At 44.4% G+C, this 19,831-nt stretch overlaps 1 protein-coding gene and 1 non-coding gene across 2 annotated transcripts in view; one reads left to right on the forward strand and one right to left on the reverse strand.

The window, feature by feature from the left end:
* Nucleotides 1-13,267: 13,267 nt before the first annotated feature.
* RRM2B (ribonucleotide reductase regulatory TP53 inducible subunit M2B) overlaps nucleotides 13,268-19,831 on the forward strand; it is a 44,376-nt gene continuing 37,812 nt past the window's right edge. Inside the window, exon 1 of the mRNA XM_038745224.1 lies at nucleotides 13,268-13,310. Coding sequence (XP_038601152.1) covers nucleotides 13,287-13,310 — 24 coding nt within the window. The 5' untranslated portion in view covers nucleotides 13,268-13,286. The remainder of the gene's footprint in view (nucleotides 13,311-19,831) is intronic.
* Nucleotides 18,198-18,270, reverse strand: TRNAK-CUU. Its single transcript has one exon. It is a non-coding gene; the product is annotated as a tRNA-Lys (tRNA).

Below are 19,831 nucleotides of genomic sequence, written 5' to 3' on the forward strand. Positions count from 1 at the left end.
ACAGCAAGTGCTCAATAAATACTATGAATTAGTTGAATGATGACAAGGACGATGAATTACCCTTTTTTTGTGCCACCTTCTTCAAAAAAGATCAGGTACATGACCCATTCTTTTCCCTACCAGCAATGAAAGTTTGCTAGCAAAATTGAGCCTTTGGGGCTTACTGCAGACTAGGATGGGATGTGCTAGATTTGGGCAAATCGGCCTGTGGCTATTTCACTCAAGATACTGACATTTGACAACTGTTCGTGAATAAATGAAGTCGAATCAAATTCTCAAGATCAGCTTGGGAGACGAGGTATCTTTATTGTTTGCATATTTTATTCTCAGGCCTTGTTTAGTAATGTGAGTCTGATGAAATGAATGCTAAATGAAGAAAAAAAAGCTAGAATTTTTCTTATAGAGAACCTGAAAACGTGTGTGTTCTTTTGAACAGTCTTTCAGGAGTTCCTGTTTGAAGTATTTCTGCTGAGTTCTGGACCCAGAATTTCTGTTAAAATGTACTCGGGATTTTAAAAAATGAGCAAAGTGTGGGTATAAACAAAAATGAGGTTTGATTTCAAAATCGATTTATTCGCCAGGTGGTGAGAGATGTAAATAAGCTAGTCATATTTCAGAGAAAGGACATTTACGCCGCTCTTCTACTCTACTAGAATTTCAGGATTTGAAGATGCTGGAGATTGTTTTGGGTAAACCTTGAGTGAAATGCCTTGGTTTTACTATTCAGTAAATTTTAGCATGTACAGTAAGGTGAATGGTAAAATGGTTTGGGAGTGTAAATAAAATCCTAGAGGTAGAATAGAGTTCTTGTTTAGAGGACATGGAGTAAAATAGGGAACAGAAGACCAAGCGTGAGCTTTTATTCGAGTGTGTACTTAAATAAGTATCCTTAAACACGAGATAGAAAAAGGGATAAAATTCCCTCCTGTCTTGTTCTTGTGGTGAACGGAAGGAATCTGCTGTTGAAAGAAAACGATTAAACTTTCCAAAAAACCAGGGTTTGTAGGATTAGAGGATAGTTGGGTAAGTGTCAGCTGCATAATTGATTAAAGTTCAGAGTGGAGTTAGTTAAAAACATGCTTAGTGAAGATTTTAGACTGAGCCCACTGTTGGGTAGGGACTGTCTCTATATGTTGCCAATTTGTACTTCCCAAGCGCTTAGTACAGTGCTCTGCACATAGTAAGCGCTCAATAAATACGATTGATGATGATGATGATTTTTAAAGTTTGGGAGGGTCTTTGAGCAGGACTATAGAGTGCAGTAGAAATGAGATCTGTTTTAATGGTCCTGTTTAATAACTTGCTTATTTCTGAATCCAAGGTATCCGTCTGAGGTGGTATTCCCAGCACGGAAGTGGTGGTCAGTGTTCTGTGGATGCAGTCGCTGTTCCCAACCTGAAGATACCCTCATTAGAAAGCGCAACGTAAGATTTTATGGGTGGCTAATCATAACCGCAACTTTGTCTTATCGTGGAGGATGAAATATCTCGGAGATGTTCCTGTGTTACTGGATAATATGAAAAGCTCGGTCTTTGTAAAAAATGTTTTCTTTTAAAAGACCACCTTTTAAACACCCCACCCTGACCCTGAGAGAAAAGACAGGGCAAGAATAAAAAAGCCAAATACCTTAAAGAGAAAGCTATGTGAATGGGGATTCTGCTACTTGTAATTTAATTGTTTAATTGATTGTTTCCATGGAAATTGTGTTAAGCGAAAGAGCATAATTTTCCACATATTTACGGAGTAAATTCACTGCACAACCCAATTGTTGGGTGTGTTGGTGTGCAGGGTTGTGTTGTGGGGGTCTTGTCAGAACGCAACGTATGACATGCGCAGAACCTGCTCAGGGTGCACACATCACAGAGCCTCGAACACTCTCGAAATGTTAGCACAAAGTGCTGTCTGGGAGGTTACTTGGCATTGTACTAAGCGCTTGACACATAGTAAGCGCTTAACAAATACAAAAAACCCCCCAAAAACCATGGAGAAAGAGCCCCCGGTGTACTTACTGATATAAAGATGTTGAGTAAGTTCTCCAGTGTGGGGAGTTGTGGAATCAGCTTCTGAACCACTTTGCTAAAAGCCTCAAATAGAGAATGATCATAGATGCTTGTCAATCAATCAATCGTATTTATTGAGCGCTTACTGTGTGCAGAGCACTGTACTAAGCGCCTGACAGATAAAAGCTGAAAGAGGAAACAGTGTTTCATCATCCTTTTTTGAGTGTTACGAGGGATATGTTGCCTGGGCTATAATACAAGCACTTTACAGTAAAACAGTTCTTAGATGTGATCCCTGCTCACAAGGAACTTCGATCAGTGGTATCTACTGAGTGCCTGCTTCGTACAGAACACTGTACTAAGCCCTTGGGAGAGTAGTATAACATTTGTTGACATGTTCTCTGCCTGCAAGGAGCTAAAAGTCTATAGGGGAAGGCAGGCATTAAAATAGATTAGGAAGGAACTCTGCTGCCTGAAACCCCTTCCAGGTGGTATCCTCCTCTTCCCAGGGCACGTAATTTAGGGAATGATGAATTTATGGAGAAAAGTCCCTTTAATTGCAGCATGAGACAGTCATCCCTGCTCCACCCCTTGTCAGCTATGTGACTTTGGGCAAGTCACTTCTCTGGGCCTCAGTTACCTCATCTATAAAATGGGGATTAAGACTGAGCCCCACGTGGGACAACCTGATTACCTTGTATCTACCCCAGCGCTCAGAGGAGTGCTTGGCACATAGTAAGCGCTTAACAAATATCATTATCATCATCATCATCATCATCATCATCAATCGTATTTATTGAGCGCTTACTATGTGCAGAGCACTGTACTAAGCGCTTGGGAAGTACAAATTGGCAACATATAGAGACAGTCCCTACCCAACAGTGGGCTCACAGTCTAAAAGGGGAAGACAGAGAACAAAACCAAACATACTAACAAAATAAAATAAATAGAATAGATATGTACAAGTAAAATAAATAAATAGAGTAATAAATATGTACAAACATATATACATATATACAGGTGCTGTGGGGAAGGGAAGGAGGTAAGATTATCAGCAGCAGCAGCGCTGAAGTCCCATGGTGGATAAGAGGCTCCTTTATTGAAATGATTAATCTGCTGATTAGTCAATAACGAATGCTGTTCATATAACAGTAATGGTTATTACATATGGACACAAGTTGCATGACTGCCTCTTAAGGTCACTGATGCCTCTTCCTGTCGGGTTGATATAATTAGGGTGTTGTGTATTAATTGGGGAGGGCTTCCAGGTGCCCCCCCCCCCACCTTCTAGACTGTGAGCCCGCTGTTGGGTAGGGACCGTCTCTATATGTTGCCAACTTGTACTTCCCAAGTGCTCAGTACAGTGCTCTGCACACAGTAAGCGCTCAGTAAATACGATTGATTGGATCTGTATCCGTTAAACTTTTGGTATGTTCAGCAATTATGCACAATCCTTATATTCTCCTATTTTTCCTATCATCTGTAATTTATTTTAGTATCTGTCTCTCCCCGCTAGACTGTAAACTCGTTATAGGTGGGGGACATGTTTGCTAATTCTGTTGTACTTGCCCAAGACCTTTAGCACAGTGCTTGGCACTTAAGAAGAACTTAATACCATTGATGAATTGGGAAGGGCTGTACTCTGGGAAAGTGCGAGCAAAGGGTGGATGACTAGAGAGTGAGACGAGTGAGTAGTTTTAATTTGGGAGTGTAATCGGGGCTGTAGAAGGAGAAGAGGGGGCATGATGGAGGGAGAGAGCAGATTGAGTGTCCTGAACTAACGATGCCTCTTGTCTTCATGTGACTCTTACTAATTTTACCTAGTTAACAGATGCCCCAGCCCTTTTCTGGAAATAAATACTTAAGCAACTAAGGTCACTACTCTGGGAAAGTGCAAGCAAAGGGTTTGAGATGGGTGACCCGAGAGTGAGACGAGTGAGTTTTAATTTGGGAGTGTAATCTGGGCTGTAGAAGGAGAAGAGGGGGTATGATGGAGGGAGACAGCAGATTGAGTGTCCTGAACTAACGATGCCTCTTGTCTTCATGTGACTCTTACTAATTTTACCTAGTTAACAGATGCTCCAGCCCTTTTCTGGAAATAAATACTTAAGCAACTAAGGTCACTACTCTGGGAAAGTGCAAGCAAAGGGTTTGAGATGGGTGACCCGAGAGTGAGACGAGTGAGTTTTAATTTGGGAGTGTAACCTGGGCTGTAGAAGGAGAAGAGGGGGTATGATGGAGGGAGAGAGCAGATTGAGTGTCCTGAACTAACGATGCCTCTTGTCTTCATGTGACTCTTACTAATTTTACCTAGTTAACAGATGCTCCAGCCCTTTTCTGGAAATAAATACTTAAGCAACTAAGGTCACTACTCTGGGAAAGTGCGAGCAAAGGGTTTGAGATGGGTGACCCGAGAGTGAGACGAGTGAGTTTTAATTTGGGAGTGTAACCTGGGCTGTAGAAGGAGAAGAGGGGGTATGATGGAGGGAGAGAGCAGATTGAGTGTCCTGAACTAACGATGCCTCTTGTCTTCATGTGACTCTTACTAATTTTACCTAGTTAACAGATGCTCCAGCCCTTTTCTGGAAATAAATACTTAAGCAACTAAGGTCACTACTCTGGGAAAGTGCGAGCAAAGGGTTTGAGATGGGTGACCCGAGAGTGAGACGAGTGAGTTTTAATTTGGGAGTGTAATCTGGGCTGTAGAGGGAGAAAAGGGGGTATGATGGAGGGAGACAGCAGATTGAGTGTCCTGAACTAACGATGCCTCTTGTCTTCATGTGACTCTTACTAATTTTGCCTAGTTAACAGATGCTCCAGCCCTTTTCTGGAAATAAATACTTAAGCAACTAAGGTCACTAAATGCAAACATTTGCACATCAACTGTGCAGTAGGCTCATTCGGAGCCCTTTGAGCTGAGTAACTCCACCTGAGATTTTGTTGGTAGACCCTAGGTTTAAAGTACACTTTTCTTATGGACTACTTAACTCATTATTGTTTTAATGCATCACGAAAAGCAACCCGTGTACCTTTGATCTCCATCTGGCTGTGATCATTTCTCTGAGCGGTACGGGGATAGGGGTAAAATGAGGTTAAATAAGAGGTTTCTTTTCAAAGTTGACACAGGATTTCTCTTTGTACATCAGCCTACTTTGTAATCACCTAAGGCTGCAGGCAGGTCTCCCCTGGCCCCCCCAGTTACACTGACTTTTTCTTCAGCGGTGCACCAGAGACTGCATTTACATTCACTTTCTTCTGTTTTGGTGGGTCGAATTTTCATATTTGTTCTAGCTGGTTACTTTGGGCAGGTGCGCTGAAAGCAGTGCCGTGCTAAAGTGGTGTTTTTGAATTTGATACGGCCTACTGACTTTGCACGAGACTTCCCTTCCCTCCCCAGCTGCCTTTTTATTTCCTTTTTTGTTTTTTTAAGCTCCACCGCTCCCTCCTTCCCCTTGCCCATCCCACCGAGCCTCTTCTGTCATGGTGGTTTATGGGTGAAAGACATTATTCCCCTTTATGGGGTACCTCAAAACCCAGTGAGTGACCTCGGGAAATTGAGTGCTGTGAAAATCCGGTGTGGGCAGGGATTCTCTCTCTTTATTGCTGAATTGTACTTTTCAAGCGCTTAGCCCAGTGTTCTGCACACAGTAAGCGCTCAATAAATACGACTGAATGAATGAAAGTCTCCTCAACAGGAGCAGGCCTGCAAGCTATTTCCTGGCTTAAGGCGGTCAGGAAGCAGTGGGGGCTTGCACTAAATCCTCTGAGAGTGGTTATTTTATTTTAATATGTTTTGTTTTGTTGTCTGTCTCCCCCTTCTAGACTGTGAGCCCTCTGTTGGGTAGGGACTGTCTCTATATGTTGCCAACTTGTACTTCCCAAGCGCTTAGTACAGTGCTCTGCACACAGTAAGTGCTCAATAAATACGACTGATTGATTGGCCCGGTCATGGTGTGAGCCTGATTCTGAAAGTTCACATAAAATCGCATAAAATAAAATTTTCTCTTTTTCTCCCATTTCAGCAGAGTGACTCAGTGGAAGGAGCCCGGGCTTGGCAGTCAGAAGTCATGGGGTCATTGAGAAGCAGCGTGGCTCAGTGGAAAGAGCCCGGGCTTTGGAGTCAGAGGTCATGGGTTCAAATCCCGGCTCTGCCAATCGTCAGCTGTGTGGCTTTGGGCAAGTCACTTATAATAATGTTGGTACTTGTTAAACGCTTACTATATGCCAAGCACTGTTCTAAGTGCTGGGGAGGTTACAAGGTGATCAGGTTGTCCCACGGGGGGGGGGGGGGCTCACACAATTTTAATCCCCATTTTACAGATGAGGTGACTGAGCCCAAAGTCACACGGCTGACAGTAGGCAGAGCAGGGATTTGAACCCATTCTATTTATTTTATTCTATTTATTTTATTTTGTTAGTATGTTTGGTTTTGTCTCCCCCTTTCAGACTGTGAGCCCACTGTTGGGTAGGGACTGTCTCTATACGTTGCCAATTTGTACTTCCCAAGCGCTTAGTACAGTGCTCTGCACACAGTAAGCGCTCAATAAATACGATTGATGATGATGATGATGATGACCTCTGACTCCAAAGCCCCGGCTCTTTCCCCTGAGCCACACTGCTTCTCTATCTTATCACTTACCTTGTCTGTGCTTCATTCATTCATTCATTCAATCGTATTTATTGAGCGCTTACTGTGTGCAGAGCACTGTACTAAGCGCTTGGGAAGTACAAGTTGGCAACATATAGAGACGGTCCCTACCCAACAAGGCAGGAGATGCGAGACTGGAGAGAGGGAGTGAGAGCAGGGCTGGAGATGTAGATTGGGGAATCGCCCACATAGAGGAGGTAGTTGAAGCCAGGGGAGGGAATGAGTTCTCCAAGGGGGTCTGTGTAGATGGAGAGTAAAAGGGGACCGACAACTGAACCTTCAAGGACCCCCAAAGTTCATTCATTCATTCAATCGTATGTATTAATAATAATAATAATAATAATAATGGCATTTGTTAAGCGCTTACTATGTGCAAAGCACTGTTCTAAGTGCTGGGGGGGGGATACAATGTGATCAAGTTGTCCCACGTGGGGCTCCCAGTCTTAATCCCCATTTTTACAGATGAGGGAACTGGGGCTCAGAGAAGTGAAGTGACTTGCCCAAGGTCACACACAGCAGACTTGTGGTGGAGTCGGTATTCGAACCCATGGCCTCTGACCCCAAAACCCGGGCTCTTTCCACTGAGCCACGCTGCTTCTCGTGGCTTCTCGTGTTTGAGGTATTGAGCGCTTACTGTGTGCAGAGCACTGTACCAAGCGCTTGGGAAGTACAAGTTGGCAACGTATAGAGACGGTCATCATCATCATCAATCGTATTTATTGAGCGCTTACTATGTGCAGAGCACTGTACTAAGCGCTTGGGAAGTACAGATTGGCAACATATAGAGACAGTCCCTACCCCACAGTGGGCTCACAGTCTAAAAGGGGGAGACAGAGAACAAAACCCAACATACTAACAAAATAAAATAAATAGAATAGCTATGTACAAGTAAAATAAATAAATAACCCAACAGCGGGCTTAGGGGATGGGAGGCGGAGGAGCCCACAGAGGAGACTGAGAATGGCCAGAGAGATAAGAGGAGAACCAGGAAAGGACAGAGTCAGTGAAGCCAAGCCTGGATAATGTTTCCAGAAAGGGGTTTTAAAATATATATTTTTTTAATTTTTGCCCTACCTCAACTGCGGTACTGTCCTTTCCAGCTCGTCCGCTGCCCCGGGTCCACTCCGCTGGTGGGGGCGGCTGTCCTTTCCCAGGCCGGATCAGGTTAGGTGGTTGCTCAGGACGCACAGAGAGGACTCACAGTCTAAAAGGGAGAGACAGAACAAAACCAAACATACTAACAAAATAAAATAAATAGAAAGGAGCAGGGGTGGCTGGGCTGTAAGCAACAGAGGCCTGGCAGAGGGTCACTCCCAACATGCCCCCTACATATCCATTCTATTTATTTTACCTGTCCATTCTATTTATTTTACATGTCCATTCTATTTATTTTATTTTGTTAGTATGTTTGGTTCTGTTCTGTGTCCCCCCCCTTTTTAGACTGTGAGCCCACTGTTGGGTAGGGACTGTCTCTAGATGTTGCCAACTTGGACTTCCCAAGCGCATAGTACAGTGCTCTGCAAACAGTAAGCGCTCAATAAATAATAAATACGATTGATTGATTGATTTGTACATATTTCTTACTCTATTTTACTTGTACATATCTATTCTATTTATTTTATTTTGTTAGTATGTTTGGTTCTTTTCTCTGTCTCCCCCCTTTTAGACTGTGAGCCCACTGTTGGGTAGGGACTGTCTCTATATGTTGCCAACTTGGACTTCCCAAGCGCTTAGAACAGTGCTCTGCAAACCGTAAGTGCTCAATAAATAATAAATACAATTGATTGATTTGTACATATTTCTTACTCTATTTTACTTGTACATATCTATTCTATTTATTTTATTTTGTTGGTATGTTTGGTTCTGTTCTCCGTCTCCCCCTTTTTAGACTGTGAGCCCACTGTTGGGTAGGGACTGTCTCTAGATGTTGCCAACTTGGACTTCCCAAGCGCTTAGTACAGTGCTCTGCACACAGTAAGCGCTCAATAAATAATAAATACGATTGATTGATTTGTACATATTTCTTACTCTATTTTACTTGTACATATCTATTCTATTTATTTTATTTTGTTAGTATATTTGGTTCTGTTCTCTGTCTCCCCCTTTTTAGACTGTGAGCCCACTGTTGGGTAGGGACTGTCTCTATACGTTGCCAACTTGGACTTCCCAAGCGCTTAGTACAGTGCTCTGCAAACAGTACGCACTCAATAAATAATGCAATTGATTGATTTGTACATATTTCTTACTCTATTTTACTTGTACATATCCATTCTATTTATTTTATTTTGTTAGTATGTTTGGTTCTTTTCTCTGTCCCCCCCTTTTTAGACTGTGAGCCCACTGTTGGGTAGGGACTGTCTCTAGATGTTGCCAACTTGGACTTCCCAAGCGCTTAGTACAGTGCTCTGCACACAGTAAGCGCTCAATAAATACGATTGATGATGATGATGGTGCCCCCAAAGCGGCATTAGTACCCCTCGCCCACACCCCGGGCTTGGATCAAAGTCCAAGCAGCGTGGCCTACTGAAAAAGGGAATGAGCCTCAAGTCAGAAAGGAGCTGGCTTCTAATCCCGGCCCCACCGCTTGTCTGTGGTGCGACCTTGGGAAAGTCCCTTCACTTCTCCCGGCCTCAGTGACCTCATCTGCAAAATGGGGATAATAATAATAATGTTGGCATTTGTTAAGTGCTTACTACGTGCAAAGCACTGTTCTAAGCGCTTGGGGGGATACAAAGTGATCAGGTTGCTCACAGTCTTAATCCCCATTTTACAGATGAGGTAACTGAGGTGTACAGTGCTCTGCACATAGTAAGCGCTTAATAAATACGATTGATGACGATGAGGCTCGGAGAAGTTAAGTGATTTGCCCAAGGTCACACAGCAGACATGTGGCGGAGCCAGGATTCGAACCCATGACCTCTGACTCCAAAGCCCGGGCTCTTTCCACTGAGCCATGCTGCTTGAGCCCACTGTTGGGTAGGGACTGTCTCTATGTGTTGCCAATTTGTATTTCCCAAGCGCTTAGTACAGTGCTCTGCACATAGTAAGCGCTCAATAAATACGATTGATGATGATGATGAGCTCCATGTGGGACAGGGACTGTGTCCAACCTGATTAATGTATTTTTACCCCAGCAGCTTAGAACAGTGTTTGCCACAGTAAGCATTTAACAAGTACCATAATTATTATTATTAAGTAAAAAAGGGTGGAGAAGCAGCGTGGCTCAGTGGAAAGAGCCCGGGCTTTGGAGTCAGAGGTCATGGGTTCAAATTCTGGCTCCACCAACTGTCAGCCGTGTGACTTTGGGCAGGTCACTTCACTTCTCTGTGCTTCAGTTCCCTCATCTGGAAAATGGGGATGAAGACTGTGAGCCCCCCTCCGTGGGACAACCTGATCACCTTGTAACCTCCCCAGCGCTTAGAACGGTGCTTTGCACATAGTAAGCGCTTAATAAATGTCATCATCATTATTCTTATTATTCTCTGCACCTCAGTTACCTCACCTGTAAAATGGGGATTAAGACTGTGAGCCCCCCCCCCCACCCCCACCGTGGGACAACCTAATCACCTTGTAACTTCCCCAGTGCTGGAACACTGCTTTGCACATAGTAAGCGCTTAATAAACGCCATCATCATTATTATTATTATTCTCTGTGCCTGTTACCTCACCTGCAAAATGGCGATGAAGACTGAGCACACCCCCCCCCCCCCACCGTGGGACAACCTGATCACCTTGTAACCTCCCCAGCGCTTAGAACAGTGCTTTGCACATAGTAAGCGCTTAATAAATGCCATTAATATTATTATAAACGGTGCTTTGCACATAGTAAGCGCTTAATAAATGCCGCCATCATTATTATTATTATTCTCTGTGCCTCAGTTACCTCACCTGTAAAATGGGGATGAAGACTGTGAGCACCCCCCGTGGGACAACCTGATCACCTTGTAACCTCCCCAGAGCTTAGAACGGTGCTTTGCACATAGTAAGCGCTTAATAAATGCCATTATTATTATTATTATTATGGGTTCTAATCCCCACCCCGCTGCTTGTCAGCTGTATGACTTTGGTTAAGTCCCTTAATTTATATGTGCCTCAGTTACCTCATCTGTTAAATGGAGATTAAGACTGTGACCCCACATGGGCCAACTCCCCCCCCCCACCCCCAGTGCTTAGAACAGAGCTTGGTACATAGTAAGCGCCTAACAAATGCCATCATTCTTCTTATTAACATGTCCTCCAGCCTCATAATAATCAATCATATTTATTGAGCGCTTACTGTGTGTAGAGCACTGTACTAAGCGCTTGGGGAGGACAAGTTGGCAACATCTAGAGACGGGCCCTACCCAACAGTGGGCTCACAGTCTAGAAGGGGGAGACAGACAACAAAACCAAACATACCGCACACAGTAAGTGCTCAATAAATATGATTGATTGATTGGCCAAGTCACTTCACTTCTCTGTGTATATATATAATAATACCATATATATAATAATAATATAATTTACATATATAAATCTATAAATCTAAATAATATACAATATAATTTATATTACATCATAAATCTATAATATAACATAATATTATATATTACACAAAATAATATTTATATATAGATCATATAAAATATATATGATAATACAATATATCATATACAATAATATTATATTAATATCAATAGTATTAATACTAATTAACATCAATTATAAAAAATAAATAAGATAAATAAAATAAATAAATACATATAAGATAAATATTTTAATGATAATATAAAATAATAAATATAAAATAAAAAATATGAAAATATATTATATAATACATTTATATATAGAATATATAAAAATTATATATAATAATACAATATATCATTGTATACAATAATATTATATTAATATCAATAGTATTAATAATACTAATGAATATCAATTTATCAATTATAAATGATATATAAGAGTTTCCTTCAAGGCTTTGTAGGGGGAAGCGAGTGTCTGTGAGAGGCCCCGCGCTGGGCCGGCCGGCCGGCCAGGACCGGATCGGACCGGATCGGGCCGCCACCGGCCGGACTGCAGGGGGCGGGGCTCGCGTCGGGGCCGCTGAGGGGAGCGGGTGGGGGGAGGGGACGCGCAGACCACGTGATAGGGAAAGGGAGGCGTGGCTATGTGACGTAGGGGTGGGCGGGGCCACTCCGCCCACGTGACACGAGGGGTTGGGCGGGGCCGCAGGGGCCAGTCAATCAATCAATCGTATTTATGGAGCGCTTGCTGTGTGCAGAGCACTGGACTAAGCGCTTGGGAAGGACAAGTTGGCAATCAATCAATCGTATTTATTGAGCGCTTACTGTGTGCAGAGCACTGTACTAAGCGCTGGGTAAGTACAAGTTGGCAACATATAGAGACGGTCCCTACCCAACAGCGGGCTCACAGCCTAGAAGGGGGAGACGCAGAACCAAACCAAACATACTAACGAAATAAAATAAATAGAATGGATAGGTACAAGTAAAATAAATAGAGTAATAAATACGTACAAACATAGACACTTGACCAGGAGGAAAGTGGGCGGGGCCACGCGGCCCACGTGACGTGAGAGGTGGGCGGGGCCGCCCAGGAGGACAGGGGGCGGGGGCACGCGACCCACGTGACACGAGGGGGTGGGCGGGGCGGCGGGGAAGGAGGGCTTGGGGGAGTGGGCGGGGCTACGCAAACCACGTGACAGGAGAAGTGGGCGGGGCGCCCGGAAGCGCGGCGAGGGGGAGTGGGCGGGGCCACGCGACCCACCTGACACTTGGGTGTCATGCTTGCACCCTCCCCAGCGCTTAGAACAGTGCTTTACACGTAGTAAACGCTTAATAAATTCCATTATAATAATACTAATATACAGGTGCTGTGGGCCGTCGATGGGACGGGGCTGTGGGCGTGGGCCTGGCGCCCATTGGGCCGGGGGCGGTGGGCGGGGCTTCGACGGACCAATGGGACGGGGTTGTGGGCGTGGTCTTGCTACCAATTGGTCCGGGGCGGTGGGCGGGGCTTCCATGGACCAATGGGACGGGGCTGTGGGCGTGGCCCTGGTGCTCAGTGGTCCGGGGCGGTGGGCGGGGCTTCTATTGACCCATGGGACGGGGCTATAGGCGTGGCCCTGGTGCCATTTGGCTCGGGGCGGTGGGCGGGGCTTCTATGGACCAATGGGACGGGGCTGTGGGCATGGCCCTGGTGCCCATTGGTCCGGGGCGGTGGGCGGGGCTTCCACGGACCAATGGGACGGGACTGTGGGCGTGGCCCTGGTGCCATTTGGCCCGGGGCGGTGGGCGGGGCTTCGATGGAGCAATGGGACGGGGCTGTGGGCGTGGCCCTGATGCCCATTGGTCCGGGGCGGTGGGCGGGGCTTCCATGGACCAATGCGACGGGGCGGTGGGCGTGGCTCTGGCTTCCTTTAGTCCGGGGCGGCGGGCGGGGCTTCGATCGACCCGTGGGCCGGGGCTGTGGGCGTGGCCACGGTGCCCATTGGTCGGGGGCGGTGGGCGGGGCTCCGATGGACCAATAGGACGGGGCAGTGGGCGGGGCCTCGGGCTGGTGGGCGGGGCGGGTGTCGGCGGCTTCGGAGGCCTGGGCAGAGCGGAGGCGGAGGGTCCACTTCGTGCGGCGCCATGGGCGACGGCGGCGGGGCGGAGGTAATAATAATAATAATAATAATAATAATAATAATAATAATAGTGATGGCATTTATTAAGCGCTTACTATGTGCCAAGCACTGTTCTAAGTGCTGGGCGGGGGAATACAAGGCGATCAGGTTGTCCCACACGGGGGAGTTCACAGTCTTCATCCCCATCATCATCATCAATCGTATTTATTGAGCGCTTACTATGTGCAGAGCACTGTACTAAGCGCTTGGGAAGTACAAGTTGGCAACATATAGAGACGGGCCCTACCCAACAGCGGGCTCACAGTCTAAAAGGGGGAGACAGAGAACAAAACCAAACATACTAACAAAATAAAATAAATAGAATAGATATGTACAAGTAAAATAGAGTAAGAAATATGTACAAATCAATCAATCGTATTTATTATTTATTGAGCGCTTACTGTGTGCAGAGCACTGTACTAAGCGCTTGGGAAGTCCAAGTTGGCAACATCTAGAGACAGTCCCTACCCAACAGTGGGCTCACAGTCTAAAAAGGGGGGGACACAGATACGTACAAATAAAATAAATAAATAAATAGAGTAATAAACATGTACAAACATATATCCATATATACAGGTGCTGTGGGGAAGGGAAGGAGGTGAGATGGGGGATGGAGAGGAAGGAAGGGGCCCAGTCTGGGAAGGCCTCTTGGAGGAGGTGAGCTCTCAGTAGGGCCTTGAAGGGCGGAAGAGAGACCAAACATATTAACCAAATAAAATAAATAGAATAGATGTGTACAAATAAAATAAATAAATAAATAGAGTAATAAATGTGTACAAACATGTATACATATATACAGGTGCTGTGGGGAAGGGAAGGAGGTAAGATGGGGGGGATGGAGAGGGGGACGAGGGGGAGAGGAAGGAAGGGGCTCAGTCTGGGATGACAGATGAGGTCGCCGAGGCCCAGAGAAGTGAGGTGACTTGCCCAAAGTCCCACAGCTGACAAGTGGCGGGGGCGGGATTCGAACCCATGACCTCCGATCCCTCACCTCTGGGTGGGTGGGTGGGTGGGTGTCGGGCGGGCCGGAGCTCGGCCCTGCGCGGACCAGGCGGCAAGCAATCAATCATTCAGTCGTATTTATTGAGCGCTTACTGTGTGCAGAGCACTGGACTAAGCGCTTGGGAAGGACAAGCTGGCAACATGTAGAGACGGGCCCTACCCAACAGTGGGCTCACAGTCTAGAAGCACTGTCCTAAGCGCTGGGTTGGACGCACTCTGCACACAGTGAGCGCTCATTAAATATACGATTGAATCAATGAATGTTTATTTTATTGGTACATATTTATTCTATTCATTTTATTTTGTGAATATGTTTTGTTTTGTTGTCTGTCTCCCCCCTCCTGACTGTGAGCCCGCTGGTGGGTCGGGCCCGTCTCTATATGTTGCCAACTTGTCCTTCCCAAGCGTTTAGTCCAGTGCTGTGCACACAGTAAGCGCTCAATAAATACGATTGAATGAATGAATGTTTATTTTATTTATACATATTTATTCTATTTATTTTATTTTGTTAATATGTTTTTTGTTGTCCGTCCATCCCTTCTAGTCTGTGAGCCTGCTGTTGGGTAGGGACCGTCTCTAGATGTTGCCAACTTGGACTTCCCAAGCGCTTAGTACAGTGCTCTGCACACAGTGAGCGCTCAATAAATACTATTAAATGAATGAATATTTATTTATTTTACTTGTACATATTTATTCTATTCATTTTATTTTGTTAATATGTTTTGTTTTGTTCTCTGTCTCCCTCCTCTAGACTCTGAGCCTGCTCTTGGGTAGGGCCTGTCTCTCTATATGTTGCCAACTTGTCCTTCCCAAGCGCGTAGTCCAGCACTCTGCATGCAGTAAGCGCTCAATAAATACGATTGAATGAGTGAATATTTATTTTATTTGTACATATTTATTCTATTTATTTTATTTTATTTTGTTAATATGTTTTGTTTTGATGTCTGTCTCCCCCCTCTAGACTGTGAGCCCACTGTTGGGTCGGGACCGTCTCTAGATGTTGCCAACTTGTACTTCCCAAGTGTTTAGTCCAGTGCTCTGTACACAGTAAGCACTCAATAAATACGATTGAATGAATGAATGTTTATTTATTTTATTTGTACATATTTATTCTATTTATTTTATTTTGTTAATATGTTTTGTTTCGTTGTCTGTCTCCCCCCTGTAGACTGTGAGCCCGCTGTTGGGTAGGGCCCGTCTCTACATGTTGCCAGCTTGTCCTTCCCAAGCGCTTAGTCCAGTGCTCTGCACACAGTAAGCACTCAATAAATACGATTAAATGAATGAATATTTATTTATTTTATTTGTACATATTCTCTTCATTTCATTTTGTTAATATGTTTTGTTTTGTTGTCCGTCTCCCCCTTCTAGCCTGTGAGCCCGCTGTTGGGTAGGGCCCGTCTCTAGATGTTGCCAACTTGGACTTCCCAAGCACTTAGTACAGTGCTCTGCACACAGTAAGCGCTCAATAAATACGATTGAATGAATATGTTTTGTTTTGTTGTCTGTTGTTGTCATTCATTCATGAATGAATGAATTAGTCCAGTGCTCTGCACACAGTGAGCGCTCAGTAAATACGAATGAGTGAATGAATATGTTTTGTTTTGTTTTGTTGTCTGTCTCCCCCGTCTAGACTGTGAGCCCGTTGTTGAGTAGGGACCGTCTCTATACGTTGCCAACTTGTACTTCCCAAGCGCTTAGTACAGTGCTCTGCACACAGTGAGCACTCAATAAATACAATTGAATAAGTGAATATGTTTTCTTTTGTTGTCTGTCTCCCCATTCTAGACTGTGAGCCTGCTGTTGGGTAGGGACCATCTCTATGTGTTGCCAACTTGGAATTCCCAAGCGCTTAGTACAGTGCTCTGCACACAGTGAGCGCTTAATAAATGCGATTGAATGAATGGATGAATGAATGAACCAAAGCGGGTTGGAAGGCCCCGACATCGCACAGAAGCAGCTCGGGAGTCATTCATTCATCCATTCAGTCGTATTTATTGAGCGCTCACTGTGTGCAGAGCACTTGTCATTATTATTATCATCATTATTATTATTATTATTATTAGAACAGTGCTTGGCACATAGTGAGCACTTAACAAATGTCATTATTATTATTGTTATTATTATTAGAATAGTGCTTGCCACATAGTGAGCTCTTAAATGTCATTATTATTATTATTATTATTATTATTATTAGAACAGTGCTTGGCACATAGTGAGCACTTAACAGATGTCATTATTATTATTATTAGAATAGTGCTTGGCACATAGTGAGCACTTAACAAATGTCATTATTATTATTATTAGAATAGTGCTTGGGACATAGTGAGCACTTAACAAATGTCATTATTATTATTATTAGAATAGTGCTGGGCACATAGTGAGCACTTAACAAATGTCATTATTATTATTATTATTAGAACAGTGCTTGGCTCATAGTAAACACTTAACAAATGCCATCATTATCATTACAAGGTGATCAGGTTGTCCCCCGCGGGGCTCCCAGTTTTCATCCCCATTTGACAGATGAAGGAACTGAGGCCCAGGGAAGCGAAGTGACACATTCATTCATTAATTCATTCAATCATATTTATTGAGCGCTTACTGTGTGCAGAGCACTGTACTAAGCACTTGGGAAGCACAAGTTGGCAACATATAGAGACAGTTCCTACCCAACAGTGGGCTCACAGTCAGAGGTCATGGGTTATAATCCCTCCTCCACCACTTGTCTGCTGCGTGACGTAAGCGCTCAATAAATACGATTGAATGAATTAATGAATGAGTCACTTTGCTTCCCTGGGCCTCAGTTCCCTCATCTGTCAGATGGGGATGAAGACTTGGAGCCCCATGGGGGACAACCAGATCACCTTGTAATGATAATGATGGCATTTGTTAAGCGCTTACTATGTGCCAAGCACTGTTCTAATAATAATAATGACATTTGTTAAGTGCTTACTATGTGCCAAGCACTGTTCTAATAATACAATAATAATAATAATAATAATGACATTTGTTAAGCGCTTGCTATGTGCCAAGCACTGTTCTAATAATAATAATATAATAGTAATGACATTTGTTGAGCGCTTAGTATGTGCTAAGCGCTGGGGAGGTTACAAGGCGATCAGGTTGTCCTAGAGGGGATACAAAGTAATTTGATTGTCCCACGTGCAGCTCACGGTCTTCATCCCCATTTTACAGGTGAGGAAACTGAGGCGTACAGAATAATAATAATAATAATTGTTAAGGGCTCACTATGTGCCAAGCACTGTTCTAAGCACTAGGAGGGGATACAAAGTAATGAGGCTGTCCCACGTGGGGCTCACAGTCTTAATCCCCATTTTACAAATGAGGGAACTGAGGCGCAGAGAATAATAATAATAATGATGGTATCTCTTAAGTGCTCACTATGTGCCATGCAGTGTTCTAAGCGCCGGGGTAGATACAAGGTGATCAGGTTGTCCCACGTGGGGCTCGCAGTCTTCATCCCCATTTTACAGGTGAGGTAACTGAGGCTCAGAGAAGTGAAGCGCTTAGTACAGTTCTTTGCACACAGTAAGCGCTCAATAAATACGATTGATTGATTGAAGTAACTTGCCCAAAGTCACACAGCTGACCGGTGGCGGAGCCGGGATTAGAACCCACGACCTCTGACTCCCAAGCCCGGCCTGTTTCCACTGAGCCACGCTGCTTCTCTGTATCTACCCCAGCGCTTAGAACAGTGCTTGGCACATAGTAAGCATCATCATCATCATCAATCGTATTTATCGAGCGCTTACTATGTGCAGAGCACTGTACTAAGCGCTTGGGAAGTACAAATTGGGAACATCTAGAGACAGTCCCTACCCAACAGTGGGCTCACAGTCTAGAAGGGGATCGCCCAACGTGGGGCTCGAACCCACGACCCTGGGATTAAGAGTCCCGTGCTCTACCGACTGAGCTAGCCGGGCAAGTGATGGGCTTATTCCTGATTTCATGGGCTTATTCCTGATTTCCTAGTAAGCACTTAACAAATACTACCATTATTAGTACATAGTTGTTACTCTATTTATGTATTTATTTATTTTACTTGTCCATATCTATTCTATTTATTTCATTTTGTCAGTGTGTTTGGTTTTGTTCTCTGTCTCCCCCCCTTTTAGACTGTGAGCCCACTGTTGGGTAGGACCCGTCTCTAGATGTTGCCAACTTGGACTTCCCAAGCGCTTAGTACAGTGCTCGGCACACAGTAAGCGCTCAATCAATACGATTGATGATGATCCCGCAACTGCCCTGCCCTTGGCGGCCTCGCGCTGCTGTCGGGACCCCCGCTGTCCCTTCTTTCTCCTTTCTGGCCTTTACCCCCCGAAACTAGACATCCTGGGGGTACAGCCCACCACCTCCAATTGCTCTCGGGTGCTGAGGTCATCATCATCATCATCAGTCGTATTTATTGAGCGCTTACTGTGTGCAGAGCACTGTACTAAGCGCTTGGGAAGTACAAATTGGCAACATATAGAGACAGTCCCTACCCAACAGTGGGCTCACAGTCTAAAAAGTCTAAAAGACTCTGAGGTGTCACTCAGGGGGCTCCATTAGGTTTTAAGTTAAATTAGGTACTCAATTAGGGTTGTAATAATTTCTGAAAATTTAGATGCCAGTTGTGGGCCAGGGTTGTGTCTTTATTAGTCTATTTATTTTACTTGTACATATCTATTCTATTTATTTTATTTTGTTAGTATGTTTGGTTTTGTTCTCTGTCTCCCCCTTTTAGACTGTGAGCCCGCTGTTGGGTAGGGCCCGTCTCTATATGTTGCCAACTTGTACTTCCCAAGCGCTTAGTACAGTGCTCTGCACACGGTAAGTGCTCAATAAATACGATTGATTGATTGATTGATTGATCTCCGTGTTGTACTTTCCGAGCGCTCAGTACAGTCCCTGTTCCACCTGTCTCCCTGCCTCTAGACTGTGAGCCCAGTTTGGGCAGGGATTGTCTCTATTTGGTGCTGAATTGTACTGCCCGAGCACTTAGTTCAGTGCTGTGCACACAGTGAGTGCTCAGTAAATATGATTTGTCCAGTTATTTCACTGGTCCTCATGATAATAATAACAATAATAATAATAATAATAATCATGGGACGTGTTAAGTGTTTACTAGGTGCCAAGCACTGTACTAAGCATGGGGTTGGATACAATCAAATCAGGCTGGACACAATCCCCATTCCACGTGGGGCTCAATCAATCAATCTTATTTATTGAGCGCTCACTGTGTGCAGAGCTCCCAGTCTCAATCCCTGGAAGGAAAGAAAGGCGGGGTATTTTCACTGGTCTTCATAATAATAATTGTGGTATTTGTTAAACTCAGCATTGTACTGAACGCTGGGGTGGATGCAAGCAAATCGGGTTGGACGCTGTCTCTATCCTACGCAGAGCTCATAGTGTCAATCCCCATGAGGGAAGGCAGGTATTTAAGTTAGGGATTAGTTAAGTTAGGGATTAGAAGAAAATAACACGGTAAACTCAGATGCCTGG

Source organism: Tachyglossus aculeatus, chromosome 4 (assembly GCF_015852505.1).
Source record: "Tachyglossus aculeatus isolate mTacAcu1 chromosome 4, mTacAcu1.pri, whole genome shotgun sequence".
Lineage (NCBI taxonomy): Eukaryota > Metazoa > Chordata > Mammalia > Monotremata > Tachyglossidae > Tachyglossus > Tachyglossus aculeatus.